This window comes from Anarrhichthys ocellatus, unplaced genomic scaffold, assembly GCF_004355925.1.
Source record: "Anarrhichthys ocellatus isolate YVR2014 unplaced genomic scaffold, GSC_Weel_1.0 scaffold58, whole genome shotgun sequence".
Taxonomy (NCBI): domain Eukaryota; kingdom Metazoa; phylum Chordata; class Actinopteri; order Perciformes; family Anarhichadidae; genus Anarrhichthys; species Anarrhichthys ocellatus.
Genome location: NW_022280088.1, coordinates 2,232,234 through 2,257,166, shown reverse-complemented (window position 1 = coordinate 2,257,166; position 24,933 = coordinate 2,232,234). Strand labels below are relative to the sequence as shown.

The 24,933-nt window shown below is 41.6% G+C and overlaps 1 protein-coding gene across 2 annotated transcripts in view; it reads left to right on the top strand.

The window, feature by feature from the left end:
• cxxc4 (CXXC finger 4) overlaps positions 1-24,649 on the top strand; it is a 25,525-nt gene extending 876 nt beyond the window's left edge. The window contains exons 2-3 of one of the 2 annotated variants that reach the window (XM_031871456.1): positions 1,621-2,554; positions 23,406-24,649. In XM_031871456.1, the coding sequence (XP_031727316.1) occupies positions 1,736-2,554; positions 23,406-23,450 (864 nt within the window). In that variant the 5' untranslated portion in view covers positions 1,621-1,735 and the 3' untranslated portion in view covers positions 23,451-24,649. Of the gene's footprint in view, positions 1-1,620; positions 4,400-23,405 lie in introns of those variants that run through there. The other variant, XM_031871455.1, reaches the window with a different exon arrangement.
• The last annotated feature ends 284 nt before the right edge of the window (positions 24,650-24,933 follow it).

Sequence of the window (24,933 nt, the reverse complement as noted above, 5' to 3'; positions counted from 1 at the left end):
CTCTCTCTCTCTCTCTCTCTCTCTCTCTCTCTCTCTCTCTCTCTCTCTCCTCTCGCTGTCTCTCTCTCTCCAGCAAGTATTGAACATTTCTGTCTCTCTAAACTTTGTTTACAGGCTGAAAATCAATGTCCGTGACTTGATTGCCTTTGGGCTGCGTATTTCGCTCCAGGGGTGAATTGATTAAGTAATAATGACCCTGAGGAGGGATGATCATTAAGCCGAGCAGGGTTTTGTTTACTGGTGGCTGCTGCAGGTTGTTTTGGACACCACGTCGACATTGAACCTGCAGCTCTGGAACTGGACGATGGATAGGACTCTTGGTTGCACATTTGTGTAAAAATAACAACAATGGTTTAAAAAGTAACAATGTTGGATAGTTGAGGCATGCTAGAAAGTGTATCTTTTATTAAATGCTTAATGTAACAGACACTGGGACAATACCGAGATAGTGTTTTTGTAAGGCAAATATTTACCTGCTAGGACATGTTCAGAAGGAGATGCACTTACTTCAGTATTCAGATGACTTTTATAACTCCACCCAGTACAAACTCTCCAGCTCCATGTGTGTATATTTATAATTCTTTTTTTTTTTTTTGAGACAGCTGCTGGGTAGCACCATGGAAGTGATTTGAAATGCTTTAGTGTTCCAGCAATGGATCAGCTTTGGCAATTAAGAGAGAAAGCCCAGAAAAAGGTAATGGAAGTAGGGGGAGATGTGTCTAATGGGCTTTTATCTGTGGAAACCGAATCCAGACTGGTGGAGAGAGAAAGAAAGAGAGAGAGAGAGAGAAAGAGAGAGAGAGAGGAAATGGAGCTCCCCCCCCCCCCCACCCACCCCACACACACATCCCATCCCGAGGCAGCTGACACTGTATTTGGTCTTGTCCATCGTCTGGATGTAAATCCACCAGTGGCTATCTGTGCTGTCATTGAGTAAATGTAATAGAGCTGGCCATGAATGAATACCAGGTGCTCTTAAGAGGCTGGACAGGGTCGTGTTTACATGGATGGTCCACCTCTACGTTTTGGCTTAGATGATAAATGTGAGAATATCTAACAATGCTCCTCCGGGGCACCCAAAGCAGATTATTTTTAAGAGCTTATATTGCAAGCCTGAGGTAAAAATCTGTGTGTTTGTAGCTACTGCTGTCATAATCTGAATCCTGGTAGGGCTCTAACTTTTCAAAATAGCGGTATTTTTGAATATTCAATTTCTATGTTTGAATGGAATGTACCCTCTATTAAAATGTATTTATTCATTCTGTGAAGTAGCTGATTGGACTTTCTTCAAAATATGTAACAATACTTTGACAAGACATCTAAAAAAAATGTTGAAAGTGTTGCATCTTCTTGAAGCATGCTAATTCTCTACCCCATTATAATAATGGCATGTTGGTCCATCACAGCTATCAGGTTATTGTCACCATGAAGATCAGTTCTGACTATTTGTGATAGTTCCATTAGAAAAACGCAGGGCGTAAACAATGTGCCAGAAGACTCTTCAAATGTTCAGCTTTTATCTTCAGGGAAAAGTTGAAGCAGGGAAATGAAATTTGATTAGAATGAAAAACATTTGCCTCTTTCATGTGTAACTATTTTTGTTTGTTTTTCCGCTTTTAGCACGGGAAAAGATAAAACCAGGATGGTAACGCACTGTTCGTAACCAGCTCCAGTTCGTCAAAGGCCGCTGTAAGCTCACCCTCTTCTCCTGAACATTGACAACCGTTCTTCAGCCATGGCTAACATAAGCAATGCACTTTGCATTGAAAACATACAGAATGCAGATGTGTCTCTCTTACAAAAGGATACTCTTCAGGACGGTGGATTAAGCCAGCTTTTGGATTATAACGCAGAAATGGAAAGGTACAGGTCTTTTGCAAACTTTTATAAAACCAATGGGGCATTTCCACAGAAGATTGCCCGCATCACAACACCTATTTTTCCCAGTGCTAGAATTGGCATGTCCCCTTGGAACTGCGATAACGCCATGCTCTGGGGAAGGAAATCAGCGGCAATAAACCCTAATAGGACCAGCATGCATAGAAATGACTCCCAGAGGCCGGGGAAGCCTGGCGTGCTGCCAGAGACGCTGCAAATGGCAAATAATAATTTCCTCTCTACCTTATCCCCCGAACACTGCAGACCTTTAGCAGGAGAATGCATGAACAAGCTGAAATGCGGCGCTGCTGAAGCAGAGATAATGAATCTCCAAGAACGCGTTGGAACTTTTTCCGCTATCCCGGCTTTAGGGGGCATCTCATTACCTCCCGGGGTCATCGTCATGACAGCCCTTCACTCCCCCGCAGCCTCAGCAGCCGTTACAGACAGTGCGTTTCAAATTGCCAATCTGGCAGACTGCCCACAGAATAATTCCTCGGTATCCAGTGGAAACCCAGCGAAGAAGAAAAGGAAAAGGTGTGGGGTCTGTGCACCCTGCAGGCGGCTAATCAACTGTGGTGTCTGCAGCAGTTGTCGGAACCGCAAAACGGGCCACCAGATCTGCAAATTTAGGAAATGCGAGGAGCTGAAGAAGAAGCCAGGCTCGTCGCTGGAGGTGAGAACCGGGGCTCTGCTTCCCCTTCTTTTGTTATTATCCCCTTGCACTCCAAAGCATTAACCTTTTCATCCAGTCACGTTCTAAGCCCTTGAAAATTGTTTCCATGCCCACCCATGCCTGAACATCCCCCCGGCTTCTCAAATCTGCCTACCCGCCTAGCCTAATTGGCAGTAATTAGGGGTGTTTGTGTGGAGCGCAAGCTGAGCTTGGCTCAGACACCCCTAATTGCTGCCAGTCAGGCTGGGCTGGAACGCATCCGAACAACCCCGAGCTTGGCTCAGCTCCAAGCAGGGCTGGGAAATGGTTTTCAGCAGAGAGCCATCCCTCTCTACACCCGGTCATTTTAACCAATTATGGAAACCGTCTCTGGATGGGGAGAATCAATATCCCACAAAGCCTCAGCCTCCGACCACCAAGAGATGGTGAGAGTAATGGCAGGGCTGCTGATGGCATTTCTCAAAACATACCCAAGTTTTGTGTGAGGGAGGGGAGTGAAACACCCACAACGATTCTCTCCCACTGATCTTGTATGAATTGATTGTGCATATACAGTAGGGTTGAAAGGAAATCATTTTATATTATATTTTGTCATTATGGCCAATCAGGGATTAATATGGGGTATGATACATATCAAGAAGGGTGCAGAGTCTGAAAAAAAACATTGTCTGAAAAACACATTAAGCACTGGGATAATTGACAAGTAACAGTAGGCTTCATTAGGACACAATCGGAGGGCGGTTTGGTTTTTAAAGGTTGGTTTTAATAGATTTATTTAGCAGCTGACATTTCGTTGTCAAAGGCAAAGGCAGAGTATGAATGTTAAGTTTCAAATGTGGTTCTCTTTACCCTGAGTGTCTGAACTTGCTCACTGACTTAACATGAGCTTGTATGGATGAGTCGGCAACAAATGTAACCTGAGGGCCTGATGATTTGCTCATTAATTAAGTGATTACATAGAGAGGAAAAAGAGGTTAATCATAAAATATTACCTAATCTACTCATGGGAAACACATGATGTATGGATTCCTTTGTTCATTATGAATTTGTGCCATCAGATTGTCTGATTCTTGTTTGAATCCATGAGAGATTTTTTTCTAGGTGTTCATTTTTGCAGATACGTCTTTCAAGTTCATTTAGGTGTGTTTTTTCGAATGTTTTCTAATGTTGATATCACCTGTGCCTGCTTTGTAGTGATCAGGAAATAATGGAAGGATTCAAAGTAGATTGAGATTGTACCTGAATGCAAATGTTCTTGACCCAGTACTGCTGTGACATAACATATTATTATTTATTCATATGATTCTCATAATTTATGTCTCATGTACTCTACAATCTAGTGCTACATGGAGGACTTCTGTCAATTCAATCCCAGTCTGACAGCATGGAATCCAGTGCTAATATCCCTGATTAAAATCTTAATAACTTTTAATGATTTTGACAGGAGTGCCAAGAATCAAAAGCTTTTCCACTTTGCAACTGAAACAGAAACTGAGGAACTAAATTAAGTCTGATTGTTACCTCCATAATCCAAAAACAGTGGGTCAGTCATATAAACACACTTTGTGCAGAAACGCATTGCTCATCTAGATTTATTCCATTTGGTACATAGTGTCATACTCAATTTAGTAATTTAGTTAAAATTGCGTGTTGGACCAAGATGATACACAGTATATGTGAGCCTTTTCATTGAGTGTGGAAAACTGTGACGCTTCTTATGGGGAAACCAGCATTTCAGAGGTTAAATAAAGCGGTCACCGATGGGTTACAGGTCGGACGTGTAAAGCATAGAAGTGGCAATCGGAAGCTTGTTTAATGTCGACTCCGTATATCGTGTACTAACAGGTGTCCCCAAACAGGTGTTGAGGAAGCTGGCCTCACATTCATAATGCATGGGTAGACTCACTTTTGAAAACATCCATTTAAAAAGACGGTTAGAATTACCAAGGGTGTGAAAACCCCTCAAACAAATCCATACTTGCAGGTAAAAGCTCCTTCACTGACTTCAGTAATTCATATTATGGACTTCTCCAGCAAGTAATTGTTATTTTTGACTCTGCATCTGTAATTACAGGCACACCCTCTGCTGCAGAAATGGCTTTTGGGTTTAAAGGCATCTTAGAGGTGTGATGTTGCACTCTTGCTTCAACAAACCTTTATACCTATATTAACAGGGAGTGCTTATTTTTCACCTTGTTGGTGGTGCTAATGGTCGCTCACAAGCCGAGTGGCATTTGAAGTGTGAGGTGTAAGGTGCTTAAGTAAGTTTAGAAGGAGAATTTACAGCCCATGCGTGCAAATTCACACGTGAACGGCAACTTGTATGCACACTCTCTCACACACAAGCATGTACACAAACACACTCTTACCACATACTCGCGAACAAACACAAACACACACACACACACACACACACACACACACACACACCAAACATGAGCCGAGTGTACCTTTTGCCTTGGAAGAGACGATAAGCTACTGGCAGCCAGTTAGATTTGGCTGTCAGTGTTTTCCACATGGGAATCACCCTGAACTAATTATATCTTAAGCAGCGGTGGAAAATGCAAATCAGAATTTTACTCACACCCCTGAAATCGGAGAGCCAATTTAATCTAATACCCCCTTTAATTTAGCGCGCTAATGCAAGGCCCTAGAGAATTGCCCTGTGTCACTGCTGTGCTGTTCTGCAGCAGATTCTGCTCTCTCTTTCTCTCTCTCTCTCCGTCTCTGTCTCCGTGCTGCTCTCAGGCTCCAGGATGGATTAGTCTGGCAGAGGAATCTCATCTAACCTAACATTTCCCGAGCAGTTACCTTTGCGTAGCTTGAGCTCCTATGGCTCAAAGGTCCTTCATTAACTTTCAAATGCAATAATACTCATATGTGGGTAAGCTGAGTCTTCACCTCTGTTTACCTCACCTGTTTACCTCAACTTTACTGATTTCTGCAGAGAGATTCGTGAAAAAAGGCTGTAGCCTTTCCCTAATTTCTGTAAATGCAAAAGTTATGATTGCCAGCTTGTGTTGCTCAATAAGATTAACTTTGTGGCACTAAAATTCACATGGCGGATATGTGTTGTTCATGTGTTCTAACCTTTTTGGCTTGAGGCCTTTTAAAATGACGCGGTGTCTAGTTCTGACCCCTCATCATAGTCATGGCCTTGGTGTGGACATGACCCAAACAGTGATTTTCCTTCTCAGGTTGTTTCATTTGAAGGATAAGGGTTGTGTTCCCGAAGAGGTGAAAGAAAAAAGTCCGAAAAATTGAGCATCATTTTGTGTTAATTATCCTGTGATTCTTCAGATTCATCTTGGGACACCTTAGGGTCTTCTAAGGTACTTGGGATTCAATATCCAACAAGTGGCTCAATGGTAAGACTTTAAAATAATCTAATAATCTTTAAAAGCAAAACACGTTCTCACTTTAGCTTCACGGTGAGGTTAACGATGGCTTTTTAGGTCAAAGGTAATGAAACAAGTTTATTCTAATTTCGGCAGGTTATATTCCAAATCAGTTTGGTTTCAGTTTATCTGGGAATTATTTCATATGAGTTATTACGTGGAGGCTTCCTTTCATTAATAGTTTTAAGTATGAATTATATACATCTCACATGTATAACAAGTATTCCTAAGTTTATATTATTCTCTAACCAGAAATGTGAAGAAATATACACAAACAGTTCCTAGAGGTTATAATTTACTAGTAATATCACAGCGAATGTGATTTAGTTATTAATAGAGACAAGTAGAGCTCTAGTGTTGATGTGGATGTTCTAACATAAAACAATACATGAAATAGAGTCATAATGACTTTAATTAATTGCTAAATTAGGCATCATACATTTATTAAAGAGCTTTTAGAAGATGAGTTCAGTACAATATTTGTCGAAAGTCATATAAGTTTGTGTCTAGTTTTTCACTGTGTTATGCAGTCAGACATTTCATTTAATAAATATGACAGTGAAATCTTACAGGACACTTTCAAACACATCCAACCAGACTTTGAAAACATTTGAAACATGTGGATTTGAGGTGTACACTCTGCATGTGTAATTCCTGTTTGTTCCAAGGTTTTGCTTGTGAATGACTCAATAATGCAGACTTTCCTGTAGGAGTATGCCTACAGATGTCTAAAACCACATCATCCATAACTATACAGTTTGATAGAAACATGATCGTAAGACTCCAGGAGCTTGCTGGGTTGTTGACTATATTGACAGGAACACTTTGAACTAAACAGCACCTCTGTTTTTGACGTTCATATTACTAAAAAAACAAGTCAAAATCCTTGAAATAAAGACATTCAAAGAGGCTTCAGTTTGATTAGTATCATGAAACGGTGCAGAAAAAGCAGGAAAACGGCAAAACAAAAATCTAATTGAACAGATTCCTCCTTTCAATAAACAAATGTCAAAGGCCAGCGTCAAGTCTTGTGCAAGAAAACAGCATCCTAGTGTAAGGGGATGTTCTTTCTCTCTCTCGCTCTCTCTGCCTCTGCTCTTTGTGCAGCGTTGATATGACTACATGAAATGGGTGAGATGAAAAGGTGGCACGGCTGCCTAGAAACCTTTGCTATTGTGATAAAAGACACGGCCCAAAATGGTATGAAGCAGGACCTTGAGGAAAATAGCTTGGATTCAGACTTAATGAGAGCACGGGCGCCAAATAAGCAATGGCAGCCAGGTCTAATTTGTTTTAGGTGTGCTCGGAATAGATAAGGACAAATCTGTGGCCTTCACCCCCTCCCCCAACCTTTGCCTCCCTGGAGATAACACTGAGTGCTGCCAGCCAATCTCTGTGGGCAAAGGAGAGGGGGTAAAGAAATAATAATAAAATATAAAAAAACGAAGAAAGAAAAGCCTGAGGGACAGACAGTCTTAAGATCTGCAGATCTCCAACTTACTGGATTTATTCAAGCTTTAAAACTGCAGATTAATTTGGTCGCAGAGGTCTGGGGGAGTGTGGAAAAAAGAAAAGAAAAATGAGGCCGTACGCCGCCGCGCATCTCAACCTAAAGGGCAACCTTAAGCTCCTGTCAAGACAATAGGATTTTGCCATCTGAACCACGATGCAGACCGCTTAATTATACACATCTTCCCTGCAAGCTACCCTCAGCTGCTTAAGAGCAGGGGCCCCCTTATTCATTGTCATGCCCTTTTTCCCCTAGATTGGTCGTGCCGTGTGGATTTTCTGTCAGCTTCCATTTGCGCCGAGTAGCTGTCCTCCTCAGGCCGTTGTTGCGCTTGGAGAGGCACAACCGCACGGCACCGTTAAAGAATTCATCGTTTTCGCCACTGCCACCAATTAAGGCCAAAGCGTAATCGGAGGCGTCTGGACGATGGCCTTACATTATGTGGTCTGTCGCCTCCTCTGCCCCCGTTTGATTTAACATCCCTGGTTCAGTGGGGAAAGAAAACTCATTGCCATTGTCTTTATTATAGTGCGAGGAGAGAGAGAGAGAGAGAGAGAGAGAGAAAGACATGAGGGTGGAAAGCAGCCTAGCAGAGGACGGACAGCGTGAAAGAGCAGGTGCGGGAGGACGTTAATGTGTGGCACTTTAAATTTTAAACAGATGAGAATCAATTATTGATGGTGACTGGCTGAGAAGTTAAAAGGTATCTCGTCATTACTGAGAGCCTATATGAAAAAGTGTGAGAGAAAATCGTGGGGTTTCAATGAGCGCAGAGTATTGCAACGAGTTGTTTTTGTTCTCCACAAAAATAATGTGATCCTGACTTATTTAAAATGTCTGCCCATGTTGTGTGTTTTGGCTCTAATGCAACAATTTGTACAAAGCCCTTTCCATTAAATTGTATTGCCCTAATTGAGTGAAATGCAACAAAGCTAGTGGCAAAATGAGTGACTGAACTGAAAACGTGAAGAGCCAAATCAGAAAAGTTGTTCTTGAACATGGTATTCCCCATTTTCAATCAGCTTTTACCAAATTTCTCCAATAGGCATGTTGCTTCTTCCTATGAGGCTCGGTAATAAACCCTATTAGGCATTAACTATATTATTACATTGTCCTTAAACACAGGACAATACAGAATAAACTACACAGGAAAATAATGCATGATCCTGATGATGGCCAGTATGATGCTCTTCAATACAGACAATATAACTGTCGCAATTCCTTTCAATTGTGGGCTGAGTTTGGTAAACCACTCTCATTTGTGGACCAAAAGTAATAGCTCCAACACTTTGGCTACCTGCTAAGACAAGAAGAATATCATAAAATAGTAAAATCATATGAATTGGCTATTTCAAAGTGACTAAAAAAAAAGTGAAATCCAGGCTAGGAAATGTCAAGATATCTGAATGTGAAAGCTCGCCATTTAAACAATGGAGCGTATTTAATTGATGAAGTATTGCTGTGGCAGAAACATTTCTGTTCAAAACTCCCAGTGTAAAAACATCACGTGACCTTATTTCAACAGAATAAATCTGTCCCTTGACTTTGTTTTCGCTGCGCTGCTATAAGCAAGGTGCTCCAATAGTAGCAGTGGTAGTTGTCCAGTTTGACGTATGGGAGCGGACTATAACAGCCCAGTATCATGGCTTTAGTCTACGGACCAATCAAGAGAGCTACGGTGGTCAACCACAGTACTGCATGAAACAAAAATAAACGTTATTAATATTTCCCCATATACCGTCAATATATATGACCTCTCGCTAAAACAGTTGACAGGAAAAACAAAACGGAAGCAAAAAATACCATCTTTCATTCATGCTTTAAATTCATACTCTTCCCATTCAGTTCTGGTTTAACCATTCAAACCGGACTTTTGGTCATGGGTAAATACGATACCTATAGTTTACTGTCGTACAAGACTAAGATTTATAATTTCAAGACTTTCTGCTTTTAATTGTATGTACAACACAGAGATTGTCAAGCGTTGACAACTCACGGCGTCCTGTTGAACTGGAGCTTCAACAGGACAGGACAGCGTAAGCAAAGTCATGTATTTTCATCAGTTTTGTTCCGGCAGTGAATTAAATCAACTTACGAGAAGTTAATGCATTAACCCCCATTCTGCGACCATGTATGTATGCATGCAATTAAGAAGACTGGAATTGATTTCAAAGAGGGCATCAAGTCACCTTACTTCATTCTAAGGTGTAGAAAAACCTCGACATTTTCCTCACCGCTCAGCATTCTTGCTTCGTGCTATGGGTCTGGTTGACATGATGCTTATTGTTGCCCAAGATGAGGACATTACCCTGACCCGGATGCAAGGAATTCACTGACAATAGACCAGCAAATCTGAGGGCCCCATCCCATCACCGACGAATGTTTTTCTGAAGCATATCCTAAGTTTTTGGATTGATCTCTTGCCTTCCGAGAAGCTATCTGTTTGCCGAGACTGGAAACTGGTTTGAAATAGGTAATCCATCACAATAGAACATCTGGCGTGCTCTTAAAGTCACCTTATCAGTGCATATGATAAACTCTAATTAACAGTCTTCCTGGTTGGTGCAAGTAAAAAAAAGTAAACGTGGATGTCATGAAAATTTAATAGTTTAGTTGTTTATTTGACCAAATTAGTTTGAGGTGTATTCACGTGTATACTATAGATTGAAAGACGTGTTTTTTTTTGTGTTGCTAAACCATTTAGATATTAAATATTTAAAAATATATTCAAAATATCGGACTGCGTTTTCGAACATTATGAATGTAAAGAGAGTCACAAAACATGAATGATTTTGGTTTACTTGTTTTCTTGTGTCACTGTATGAAATTGTGGTGATGTGGCTCCTGTCCTCTCTTTGTTTACGTTTGGATCACAGATTGTGCCTTTTGAAAAGTTTTTTTCTTTGGCAGCAACTCTTAAACCTGATATTGTCCTGTATATGCAGTATACATAGTTTGTGTCGAGTTAACTGGTTAAAGCACAGAAAAACATCATAATGGTCCTTTAACGCTTTCATTCGTAAAGCTACTTGATGCAGGTTACACTATTGAGAAAGAAAACGAAAACTCCAATCTTTGTTAACCTCATTGTAGTTGCCAAACAGATGAAATGTAATATACAGCGCAATAAAATTGCAGGTCTGCAGATGCACTAATGAGTTTATATCTATAGGTTAAAAGGCAGTAAGTGACAGATGGCTCGGTGCCATTCATCCAAGGAAACTGGCGTGAAAGTGAATTTGTGAGTGACAACTGGTGATGGGAGAAATCGGTCAATGTGGTTTAAGCGTCTCAGTTTCTGCAAGTCAAATCCTCGCATGCTGCCACCTCCTCTATTGTGGCTCTGCTCTCACATCATGAATATTTCATGGCAAGCATCTGACACCATGCCCAGAAAGATATTTCAAGGTTTTCTTTTTTTTTTTATCTGATAGAAACCCTGGGGTTAGAGAGTGTCACAGAGGCGTGAAGTCAGTCTGTGGCCCCCGGGCGAGGGATAGGATTTATGATGCACCAGTTGATGACATCAGGTGGATATTTTCATTCCTGAGCGGAAAGCCCCTTTGTCCTCCACCACTGATAAACCATCGAGCTGTTCGCTGTTTGTTGTCACTCCTCTGAAGATCTGTCTGTTGCGTTCTGTTGAGTATAGGGAAATGATTTCAATCTGCTCAGAGTGCAAGCTGTGTCTTGACAAACCGGGACCGGTTTCTCCGTCTGATCAGCGTGGAGCTGGAATGTCGAAGCAGAGGGGAGTCTGCTTGGATTAGCTCGGTCTTAAATGCTGCCTTTAGCATGTTACATTGCAAACTGGCTTTCTCCTGACGATATTTGGCTTGTTTTTGTTTGTCTTCGTCAAGTTTAACTAAAGCCTACTTGTGTAATTCCTTATTTTTAGTTTGCTGCAAGTAATCTATTAGTTTTTTTGACACAAACTAGATTAATAATGGTTTTTTTCTTCGAAGGGAGGTTATTATTTTTTTCCATACGCCTAAAGAGCTGACTTCACAGTGTTATTGTATGTGTATTTCAGCTAAATTAAATACAACCAAATGAAGACTTACTTCCTACACAGCCTTGGACTTTCCAATAAGTATAAATGCATTAGCACAGTGGTTTCTCACCTTTTTGGCATATGACTCTTGGAATCAGGCTTCTCCGAAGACAAACGTCAATGTCTCTCCGAAACGACGCAGCGAAGGGTGTTATGGGTACCTGTAGGTCACACCTCCTAAATCTCAACTACGCGTTGAGCGGACCTGCACGTCATGCAGGTTGATTGACTGATTCAATTATCGGTAGGCAGGTTCGAAACAGAGCTGAACATGGGCGTATATAGTCTACATACAAGTATAAAATGAACGGTCAAACCAATGTGTAATAATTCCGGCTTTGAAACAAAACAATGTATAATTGTGATACTCTCTCAACCCTTTCAATCTTGTTTTTTGCTTTATTGGAATAGTCCTGAAACAGTAACATTTTCCAGTGATCCACAAGAGGTAAAAAACTAAGATTAGTAGCAGAATTATGTTTTTGCTGCTTTCCAGTCCTGTTACTCATCTCGCGACCCTCAGATTTATCCTGTGACTTGTAGACTTTTTCTTTAACCTTTATCTATTCTGTGAAGTCTCTCTGAGAGCCCAGCTCACTTTTGCAGGAAACACCCCCTCAATTACACACGTTCACACCTGGAAGCTGCCCAGTACAACCACAGTGTGACCTGCTGGCTACTGAGCAGCTCCACTGGAGCAGTTGGGTTTAAGGGCGTTGCTCAAGGGCACACCACTGGTGCTAATGAGGCAAGGCATGCGCTGTTTCTTTAAGCTTCCCCTCACACATTTAACCTTGACCTATTTTTAAACATCAAGGCCACTGCCCACTTTGTCCTGCTAATTTAATCGAGAAGGTTTCATGTCCATCCAAGTCGAAGACATGCTCCCACTGTGAGTCTACCAACACTGTCGATGGGAAAAATAATCTTTAGTTCCGAAACAAGAGGCTCCCAAAAATAGCTCCTCCCACTGTAATACTCTATTGTGGTGACCCTGTACTATCCTAAGTCTTATATCTTTGATGACTTGTTGCAGGTCAAGTGCGCATTTTAAAATAAGAGTATCTTCTCTCATGTTCATGTCTCATGTCAATATCAACAGCTGTTGCTTATACGATCTGTATAATAATTAGCAGACTGAAGCCACTGTACTCAGGTAAAAATTGGCAAAAAAATCTTAATTTTTGACTTAATTGACATTTTTGTTCCTCACTGAATTTGGTGCACAGATTGATTTAACTCCATTATGAGAGTGCAATTAAAGATTCAACTGTTTGCATTTTCAAATCCTAACCTAAATATTATGTTGATTTACAGTAAATATGCAGAGCTCTGTATATATAGACCTGAGTTTTAGGGCTCCCACACAGATGCTGAAAAATCTGCTCAAAACAAGAAGGCCTGCTCCTACTTTGCATTTCAATTTAACATTTCAGAGAACTGGCAGCATGTTGCCTTGCTTAGCCCTCGCTTCGTTACACCCACATCGCTTCTCGCCGTGCTTGCTGACGTCTTACGCTGTTCAAAGGGCTGCAACTTGGCTGAGAAATTGGGGATTTCCATACCAGATCCCTCAGGTATCTACACACTCAAACGCGTGTCCTGCTCATCTTACCCCTCATTCCACACTTCCATCCTGCAACACCAGCCCTTCTAGCCGCTCACACTGCTCCGATTTACCGTCTCGGAGCTCAATTGACCTCGCGGCTGCATTTTTTTTGTTTTTTTTTCTCAGAAATTTCAGCAGCACCTGAAATCTTCTCCGATGTCTCCAATATAGGGCTTGCTCCCAGAGGAGAGTTAGCTTTGTAGCAGCCCTGTGTAAAAATTGCTTTACTTGGACAAGGGTACTTAGGTGAAGCTAATTGAAATGGAGGCCGGCACTGCTGTACTTAGTAGCAGGTAGGTGATCCCGACGGCTACAGACGGCAGCCTCTGACCCAAGGGTGCTGCCTCAGTATCTTCCTACGAGGGTCGGCTCAGCTTCCGTCTGTGTGTGGGCAGGGATTTTTCCATGCATGCTAAATGGGAGAGGCTGAGCACTATTTCAGCGGCAGAAAGTCGCTCCCTTTTTAGCCTAGATACCTCTCACACTGTGTGAGCTCGTATTCTGTGTTACAGGGGGAGGTTGTTCTAACTTGGCACTGAGTTGGTGTTATTATTAAAGTACTAGACAATGTGAAGACATTAAAAGAAGAGATGCATCTCTAAGGCATTGTCTCTGCCATTGCTCCTTATTTTGATGACAAATGCTGATTAATTACTGGACAAAAACCTCTTGAGTATAAGCATTAGTTATTCATACAAGCAAGTTCGAATGAAGACGTTTGTAAATATTTAACCAGTTTAAAAACTTCCAATCTGCTTTGCAAAATACATTTAGAAGGAAACAACTGTGATATCCTTGATCTGCGGGTCAGAATGGATGGTTGGGTGTACAAATCACATGATTTTGGGAACTGCATCTCCTGTGTTTGCCTATTTAGATTACCTGTATATTGAAAGTCAACACATCCTATCTCTTGTTTTAGTGTTGATTGACTGGCGCATTTATGGAAGGGAAAAAACATGAAATATGTTGACAGTAAACATTTTGCAGGTACCTTGAGTATGAACATTTTACATGGGCAATGAGTGCTTTGCATCGAATAGCATTTAGACATTTATTTGTTATATGGATAAAAAGAAAAAACATAATGGAGCTGCAGTATGTAAACTACCAAGTCCTTTTATTTAGCATTTATAACATTTATGGTTGATAAAACACAATACCGATGATGTAAGGAGATGTATATATCTGCTAACATCTACATAATAATGTGTTATAAGCCTTTTTATAAATGTTTGTCTACCGCTTTAAATGCTAAACAGGGGACTTCAAGGTTCAATTGGTAACTTTTATAAAAAATAACCTTTTATCATAGTTGCTAAAACTGTCAATATATCCTAACAGCAGTAGATGAGACAGATAATCTGTAAAGAAATCATGTTCCTCTGCCTCCTCTTAGTGCTCCTCACAGCAATCACGCACGACTCCACCACGCCCAAAGGAAAACAACCAATCAGAGCAGAGGAGTCTCTCATGTAGCTGTCAATCACTGCTCATGAATTCGTACCAAATTGTCAAACTGATCAAAGCAGCGTTGATCAAATAGTAATCAAGATGTTTGTACTGCGTTGCCTATTTTTGCACCAGTCAGTGGGCAGAGCATGGCTTTGGCTCGTCTGTTTTCAAAATAGTGGTAGGGTCACAAACCTCCACTCTTACAGATAAACAGCACACTTAAATACATTTCTGACAACATTTGAGGTGAGAAATAGGCTCTACAGTACCAGAAACTTGATTCCTATTTGAACGGCGCGGCCTAGTTTGTCAGTTTGATCAGAGTTCACAAGCAGTGTTCGACTGCTGCATTAGAGACTCCTCTGCTCTCTGATTGGTTGATTTCCTTTGGGTCCGGTGGAATCTTGCGAATGCCATGAGGAGCACTAGGAGGAGGCCGATTTCCTCACAGATTATCTGTCTTAAGTACTACTGTCAGGATATAGTGACATGCAACCTACTGAACCTTTAAAGTAAAGTGTTACTGTCAAATATTTTCTTTCATTTATCATTAAAATCCAATTATGGCTTCTTGTGGTGATCCTATATGTTGATACTACACATGGATACTGACACATCTTCATAGTCGAAGATGACGTCATTAACCTCAATGCTGAACATTTAATGAAAAACTTAACAGGCATCCAGGCATTGTGGTTTAGATGCATACTTTGTAACTGAGTATCCCCTGTTCGATTGCAGCAGCTGACCTTGTTGCTTGGTGTTTATCTGTCTCCCCGTGTTTCAGGTCTGTATCTCAACTGCCAATATCCAATAACATCAAGCAACATGGTTCACATATAGGTTCTGGACAGGAAAAGCTGGATAATATCCCAAGATTTGAAGGATAAATGAATATTGATCTAACGCAAGTCAGAAATCTGGAGTAACAATACGGTTTGAAACATTTAAGCATCGTACACTTTAGGCCACGCCCCCATCCGTGATCTCACTAGCTTAGCAGGTGTTTTGCAGTCAGCAGCCGATAGAGAACATCTGCTGTGACATTACTGATGGGGGCGTGTCCAGAGGAAAGCAGTCAAACATCTGACTCTTTCCATCAACACTGACCTCCTCATAAAGGGACAAATTGCATTGCTGTTACACTGGGCTCCTTCCATCCAACTGTCCCCACTCAATGGCTCCCTCAGCGATTGATAAAAAGTCTATTTTTTGAAGCCACTGAGCCTTGGCCCGTCTCACTGCAAACCCACTCCTATGGAGGGCTAGTAAAATATACGTCCTACAGGAATACCGCATTGTAATTACATTCCCCCATTAGCATACGGATGCTTGGAGTCACACTGCACTCAGCCTCCAGCAGCACTTTGCCATATGGTCCGTCTGCGCTTCTCAGGCGATATTTGGCAAGACTCTTGCAGAAGGTCAAATATCAAGTCAGAGGACTGTGCCAGAATTGCATCTATGCTAATTGCTCCCTCTCTCTCTCTCTCCCTCTGCTCCCTCATCCATCTCACGCTCCTCTGCTCCTCGCTCTCTTCCCTCACTCCCTCTCCCCCTCTCTCACTGAAGTAAGTAATCTGCTTTAGGATGTTTCTGAGATGGAGATGGATTTGGATTTCCTTCGCTGCCCCTCAGCCTAATCTCCCCCCTGTGACCGCCTCTCCCTGGCACAGCTCTTAAGAACACCATCATACACACCCCCCCCCCCTCTATCCCCACTTCAACCATGCCTAGTCAGCGAAAAACTCCAAAATTCCTCATTACTCACAAACATCCGCAATACACTTAGCTTGATTTGCTCGCATGGACGCCTGGAGCAAGGCTGTGCCTTATATTAAAAGATTGTAGCTGGTATTTCAGTTTTGGAATGCTATCACGACTCTGGTGTTCTCGAGTTCTTTGTCTGTGTGCATAGTGTCTCGAGCATATCGATGTGGGGCGGTTATCTGAATACATATGCTATTTAGAGGAAAAATAGGTTAAAAGAAATAGCTTAGGGTATTCAACTCAATTTGGTAATATCTCAGACTTAAAGTCCTGCAAGGATAATTGAATACGCCAATGATCTGTGCAGAATATGAGCATGAAACAATTGCTTGTAAATGTCTGCAAGGGTAGGCAATACACAGAAAATGTAGCATCAACCTTGTGTTTTATAGGCCACAGTTATTCTTATCTCACGTTGATTCTAAAGGGAGTGAAATGTTGATGTAAACATTTGAACTGATTAATGATTAAATACTTATGAACACTTTCTAAAAATTTAAATCATAATTATTTTCACTTGTAGATAAAGTTAATTAAGTCCAGCTTATATGGCACCTGTGAAAAATGAATGTATGGTATGTAATGAGAGTGCGTTTGTGGCGTATGTGCGTCTGAAGTGATGATGAGATGGTTCTAAGAAATAACAAATAAAAAATAAGAAGTCTTTGTCATAGTTGAAATAGAAATAGAAATTGAGATTTGTTTCAGCGTTTTCAGAAAAGTCTTCAGCATTATTTAATTTACATAATACTAAAGAGAACTACAGTCACTGTAACTGACAAAATAATGCTATTATCATTTTCTGCAAGTTATACTGTGAAAGTTATAATCTGAGGGAACTGTGAAAAATTGAACTACTATGTGATAATGTTTAATTAAAAACACCGTTAGCTGTGAGCATTTTGTAGGATCAGTTAAAAAATAGTATTTGTTTTTGCTGCATGGCTATAAGTCAGTGTTGTTGTACCAAACCTTCCTCAAAAGTCATATTTTAGTCCCAATATATACTTAAATCCCTTTAAACGGCCATGTTGAAATCAATCTATGAAAACGTTAACTGACCTATAACTGACCTATAATATTATAATTATTTTTTATTTGGGTTGAGGTGGTTTTACCCATTGTGATGTACAGCACATGTAACTGTGCTTTGCAATACAGTGTAGAACTGCACATTTAAAAAATGACTTGGCCGCAATAAGCCACAAAGCAAGACGATCATTTCATCACAGCAAATGCCTATTCTATTAGAGTCAGTTTACTTATTATCAGCAGAATTAATGTTATTGATGATTCAGTAGATTAATCTAATACTCAAGGTGTAAGCCTTTGCGCAGTGTGTTTGCGTTACGTTGTCGTGACGCAGGACTGGAGGCAGAGTGGATGACTAGATGAGTGGTCTGTCCGTGATAGCGGCCTTGGAGAGGTACCTTTTATAAACGGCATTGGGTGGCTAGAATATTGGCTACAAGCTTCAAGATGAGATTTCAACCCCCACCCACCAACGCCTGTAACGGTGCAGGTGATGGATTGCTATACCTTCCAGGTTTGAGCTTGGCAACGCCCCAATATTCCTGCAGAATAAAGTGACAGGCAATATATAACACATCAGTTGAGGCTGACTGCACCGCTGCAACTTTTCTCCCCCCCCCCCTCCTCTTCCTTAGACCTGGAGATCGGCACTGAATGTTTGACTGGCTCCTTGGCTCTGACGAAACATGCTCTTTCCTTACCCCTCTTTCCCATCTCTTCCTAGTTTTGTCTGTCTCGCCACTAGTTTGCCTAAAAGAATAATGGAAGGCCCTGCATGTTGCCATTTTTCATTAAAATGATCACAGACTTTTCTGACTGATATATTCAGCGCTTGCAAGGTGGAGGTTTTGGTGGCAAAAAAAAAATTAAGAATAACAGGCCGACCTGGTATGCACACAAATTTCACTTGCAGTGGTGATGCTGTGTGAAAAATCTAATTATGTCTTAAAAAAAGGTAAGCGCCCAGACAGCTAGGGCAGTGTCAAATGCAGTTTGTGTGTCAAGAGGGGGGGGGGCAGTGTTCTTTATTTACATATATTTTGTTTGCAGCCTGTGAGTGCGCATCCAAAGATTTGCGGTCATGAAAAGTGGCCTGGTTCCCGGCCTGTAAGTTAATAAATAATGGGTATTGTCAGGGTAATGTATGGGCCATGTGCTATAATGAGCATTCTGAAACACATCAGCACACTCTCTCACAGGCTGCTATTCAACCTGCCCAGTGCCACCGTGTCTCCCTAAGATTCCTCCCTTCCTTCTCCATTTCTGTCTCCCCCATATCCGTCTCCACCCTGCTTCTATCTGTTCCATCTGTACTCAGATTTTTCTGCCACACTACACATTTTTTTCCAGGATACTTTCTCATCTCCAACACATTTTTATTTTATTTTTTATCTCAGAGTATAAAGAGATTCTTGAGAATTCCTAGACAGAAAAAGAGAGGGGTCTAGAAGGTTTGTAGTTGGCTGTAAAAAAAAAAATTCCACCCGCAATTATGGCAAATTAAAAGTTTTATGATGTTATGCATGCTCGTGTGTGTGTCCGTGCTTTGGGTGTGTGTGTTGGTGGGAGGGAGGGGGTGGGTAGGGGGGGCTCTGTGACAAGGCTGGCTGGAAGCATAGAGCTAAGGGTTAGTGCCAGACATGTCTCAAGAGAAACCGGGGCACATTTGCAATCACCCCGAGTTCAAAAGGGTAATTTATTCACAGTCTGTGGTTAAAGTAGGGCTGCTCAGAATGCCAGTGGGATTCTGCCGGGAAGCAGAGTAGTAGAGACACATTATTTTCATTTTCTCTCCCCTTCTTTTTTTTCCCCTCATCGTCCTCTTCATCGCCTGTTGTTGTTTCTGCAAGCCCTGTGCGGCGTCTTAACACACGCCGGCGAGCATATTTCACTTTTACACTCATCCGCATTGACGTCTCGGTGCTGATTGAATTTTGAGGCGCTGCGGCGTCTGCCATTATCATCCTCATCGTCTTGAGTGGTTTATCTCTGGCCACAGCTCAGTGTGACGCCAAGGCTGCAGGGGAAAGGAGGGCCAGGGCCGGGGGGGTTTGGGCACTGTTCATGTTTTATTCTTTGTGTGGAAAAGATAGGGAGGATTGGCCTTAACCTGGGTGTTTAAGATTGCGGTTGGTGGTTTATGTTGTGTGTGCACGCATGAGCCCCCGTGCAGAGGTTAAAGCAGCATTTACAGACACTGCTTTAGTCCGGTCGGTTTGAGTCTTATTCAACGTCCTGTCTTTCTACTACCTCGTCTCAATCAGCAGACGACGTGGCTTCAGCATTAACTGCACCTGCCAGGTTCAGTTAGGATCACAGGGCGTCGTGGCTGCCCAGAGACCTCACACTGCCTCTCTGGAATCAGCAGAGAATTATTCCACAACGTCAGTTTTACTGTGCCGTTATCAACGAAAGCCACCGGCAGACACTCAGAATACACTGCCTACTGTGCTGGTGTGGTGGGGTTAATTTGAGGTCTGGAGAAATCTCTTTCTCCTCCTCCAGTCAGTTCAATACTCGGTCGTGTGCATTCATTGCCAGAGCGGGAAATTGTCTTTCCCTCGGTGTGTCGTTGTAGCCAGGTTGTTATGTATGCTCTGCTGCAGAGGCAGCGGTGTTGACGTGAGGCTGAGCCGCTGCCACAGCGTCTTGATTTGAGGTGAAACCTTGGTGTCTTTCCCGTGTCCCTGGTGTAACACTATCAACCCTTACCTTCTCCCCACCTTTCTCTCCTCTTTTTTTTTCGTTCTCCCTTTATCCCTTTTATCCCTCTCTGTCTCTCCCTTCCTCCCTGTTGTTTCTGTATTCTTGTCTCTTTTTACACTAACTGGTGGTTGATGGAGTGATTTTGAAGGTGTATGCTGGTGGGGGAGCAGACAACGCAGAGCTGTGCTAATTGAGCCTTCTTTGTGCCTGGTCACTGCAGTGTGCTGAGGCGAGGAGGCCCGGGAGTGAATCCAAGCAGCACTCAGGAGTCCCACTGGATCGATAACGCGGGAACTTAACAAAACAGAGACATGCCGAGTGCCCAGATCAGGGTCATTATTGTCTCTGGCGAGCCGCACTTCCACCAGGGACTGATCAATGTGAGAATATGGATCAAGATAAACACCTCACCTTTCGCTCCTCTTTGCCTCAGCTCTTAAAGCATCACGTACTAGACCGTGAGGACAGAGCTTAAGGCTGAAAGTGCCTCATATCAAATGAGGATGTGCACACCATATTCATACCATTACAATTGTACAATTGTGCCTGTTGCTCTCTCTTCCTGTGCCTTACATGTGTAAGATCCAAGACTGGGAGCATTTCGATTGCCTCTCATCGTTGGCTCACCGTCGACACACGTTAACGGTTCGAAAACGGTCGACATCTTAGCTAACGGTGCTAACGGCCCTAACGGTGCAAACTGTGTTGAAAGGGCTGACAGAGAACAGGAGGGTGGGTGCTACGCTTCCACGGCGATGCCGTCGGTTGTGACGGCATCATTTGCCGTAACCTCCGTATGAAAGCAGTGCAGATCGGCGGCCAGGAGCTAACCAATGGGGCATGCTGACATACACTAACATGCAGTAATATGTACTGTGTTTGTTGGGTTCCCAGGCTGGGCCTTTATGTAAACGTGAAATGTGCTGAACTGCAGATTAGTCTCATTGTCTTCCAGGCTTTGAGTCTTTTTGTGTCAATTTTTGTTGCCACAAATTGTCACCATGTAACCCCTTTTATCAGAGAAACATTTATTCAGTTGTCAGTTTACTAGCTACACCTAGTTAAAGTTAATGCCGTCTAATACAGCAGTCGTGCAATACACCCTACCTTCATTTTAAATGTGGTCAGTTTTTGTTGAAACTGTTTGGGAGAGCTGTTGATTCAAATGCATGGTCATTGTGGAAGCTGCAGTTTGTGATGCTGTTGAATTGTATTGCATTATACTGTCAGGTGTTTTCACTGCATTTATCAATTAGTCAATGAGGGTATGCAAAATAACAAGGGGACCTGGAGGGAAACAATGGCTAAAGAGACTTATTCACTGTTAATCTACAGTACACCTATGGTAGCCACATAGGATCACAACAAACACATTCAAATGTATCAATAACACTTAGTTTTCTCAATGTTTTCTGGGGTTTCAGGCGATTAGAAAACTCACAACGTAACCATCATCAAATCGGGCACCTTTGTTTCACGCCACTCACTCATCCTTTCTGTTTTTTATCTTAAAAAGCAGAAAGTACATGGAAATGTATTCAAAAAAGCCTAAATACTTCCCAAAACGAGAAAACACAATTAATAGCTCTGCAATGACATAACAAGGGGGCAGGCGTCAGCTCATTGCAATTAAGCAAAAAAGAAAACATCAGATCTGTGAGAGCGTCTTGACCCTTCAAAACGTGATGGTGTTTCATTTCATTCGGGGCTTTAAATTGGTGATGATGGTATCCTGCTGTTCTGGGTCCCTCCATTATTCACTTGGAAGGATAATAGCAACTGCTTAATGTGGTGTGAAAAATGGTAAATGGTTGCTACAGTGCACACATAGGCTCCAGCACCTGTCTTCATGCAGACCCTTATGGAGTTTAGGTTCCCTCCCTTCAGAGAATAGGAAGTCCTAAAATCATCTAGGCATCATCTGCTGTTTTATAGCTAATGACTGCACACTTGTGATTATTAACCTTACAGCTAGTGTGGCTCATGATTTGTCGTTGTTGTTGTTGGAGGTTTGATAAACACAGGTGTTTCTTTTTGACCACTTTGTAAGTATTTCCTTTCTTGTTTACATGGGAGATCTGAAACAGCTATTTATGAATATGTTAGTTGTACAACTGACAACATTTTCCAGAAGTTCCAACTCAAATGTAAAAAAGACACTCCACAAAAAAGCGTAAAGTATTTGCGTTTGAGAGAGGCTGTAATCAGCAAATCTGTGGTATTTTAATTCTCAGTGAAAAATGTCTTGAGCAGCTAAATAATCATCAAAATTGTTGCTCATAAATTTTCTGCCAATCAACTAATTGATTAATCGGCTCGTTGTTACAGCTCTACTCTTATGCATATGACAGATCTCCCCACACTGTATAACTGTGTTTATTTTTTTACATTACAACTGCTTCGAATAATTCCTTCAAGCAACATCATTTTGTAAAAAAAGTGACATGATATGATCATATATCAATCCACCGAAAAGTTGATCTAGGTTAATACTAAATTATTGCCCATCCCTTCTGTACAATGTAAATAATGCTTACATCTGGTCAATCGGCAGTATACGCCCGAGTGTAGGAGTCTGGTCCTAAAGCTCTCATCAGCATGCCTTTAAGGAGCCACAGATGACACTTTGTATTAAAATGTCAAATTGCCCTCCACTCAGACTAAAGTGATTTTAGTTGTGATTATGCACTATTTCCCCCCTGTCAACAGCGTGAAAAAAAAAAAAAATAATCAAAAAATGTGCTAATTGGTCATGGGGATTGGTGGGGGACTTCAGTATTTTATGTCTTTGACTTCCAAATGAGTTTCGGAAAGGAGAGGCTGTCACTCTGCCATAGAGGTTTTGGGGGGGAGGAGGAGGAGGAGGAGGAGGGGCGGCTGCTGGCGCGGGCTCAAATTGAAATGATGCACTGTTCCCCCTCACTGCGGCTGGAGCTCGCAGTAATTAAATGCCTCATTGTTGCTTCTTGGGAATTTGTATTGAATATTTTATCCAGCGTAATGATTATTTGGGTGTGGGTGGGACGTGGATGTAATCACCTTGGCTGGCTCTTTGATGAAATACTTGGTTTGGTGGTTGGGCTTTATAGTCGCTTTAAGTGCCCTTCTGGGTTTTCTCTTTACTTAATGTCCATTGCCATTTCAAACTGCCGTTATCCTGGTTCTGATTCGAATACTATTGATTATTGGCTTCCAAATTGGCCTGTAATTTCTGAATGTGTGTATGCTTTTCTTTTTGTGATTTACACAGACATGACAATGGCATGACCTTGAAATCTGGAAATTAAATTGTGTCCTTCACATTTTGTCTCCCATAGAGGACGCCGGTCAACAGCGGGGAAGCTTTTCGGTGGTTCTTTTAGAGTGGAGAGCCATGGCTGCCCCATCCAGCCGCAGGAGGGCAGGTGGGACTCTTGACTCTCTGCCAGGAGCTCTTGATGGGTTCACAGAGCCCAACGCGCTCAACGCGCTCAACGCGCCCAACACATTTGGGGAGGACGAGAGAAGAAAAGTGGACAGACAAAAAGATAAATGAAAACATAATGGTGTTGTTTTAACTCTGTAATTTCCTTTTCTGTGTAATTATTGTACCTTTTGACAGTATCATAATGTATATTTTTGGTGTCTATAAATGTGTTTTCAGTGTTGTGGCTGTAGGTTTACAGCCAATCCTATGTAAAGGACTCAAACAGACAATCATACAATCATTCTAATTCCGTCAAACCGAAGAGGCCACATGGATTGATGATATAACAAACACAACACACTTTACTCTGGAGCAATAATCTATTCTGTTGATTATTCCTCAACCTTTCATTTCTTTTGACTTGAATTATTTTATTAAACTGAGTCATCTTCTAGTTTTGTCTTTTATTTCATCTGAAACCCATATTTGAAACACTACGCTAATGTTAAGACCGTCCCTGGCACTGTGATGTGTCTCGTTGAGAATGATGACGGAAAGGACGGCAGCAAGGCTTTTGTGACGGACTTGTTGACATGTTTCCTCATTTGAGTGGACTCACTGCAGAACAGGGCACATTGTCTTGTATGATGAGTTGCACTTCTTTAAAATCCAATTGGGCGTCATCTGATTGTGACAGCACCCCACATTTAGGAGTCAGACTGCTGTCTGGAGGTCATATTCTCAAAGTACATTTTTAACAGAACTACATAGGCTTTCAAACCTTTCTTTTTTTCTTTCACTAAAGGTTGTAACTGTCTAAAAGGTAGAGAGTAATGCCAGTAAAAGAACTGTATGTTATGTTGAAAACATTCAAATTTAGAATGAATTACAGTACACTACACATATTTGACATATCAGATGTTGTTCTGGAGCTAAGGGATAGTCTGGACGTTTCTCCTGCAGAGTAATGTTAACACATTCCAAAAACAAAATGATTCAATAAGTTACTCATTGTCTTAAACCCTATTGTTGCATGTGTAAATGTGTTTTGGTTTTAAAGATTACTAAGAATTTGTATATTGTTGTTGTGATGCTTTTATGTGTTAAAATAAAAAAAAAAATGACTTCAGTAAAAGACATCTCGACAGTAAATGTTTGATCTGGTGGAATTGCCGATGACAGGAAAAACAAACCGCCAATGTAAATAAAAGGAAAAATCAGCGACCAATTATGATCACTTGATAGAAAGAAAAAAAAATCCTATTTTTTTTTTCCTCCTGCAAAGCATCAACAGAAATAACAACCAGGAGGAGACGGGCGGAATGTAACAGCATTGGTTACCTCCCCAGTCACGTATCCCTTGAATACTAAAATGTTGCACGGAGAAGAGTGGTTCCCAGAGGCAGCAGACTTTAAAGGACTAGTGAAATCCCATGTGG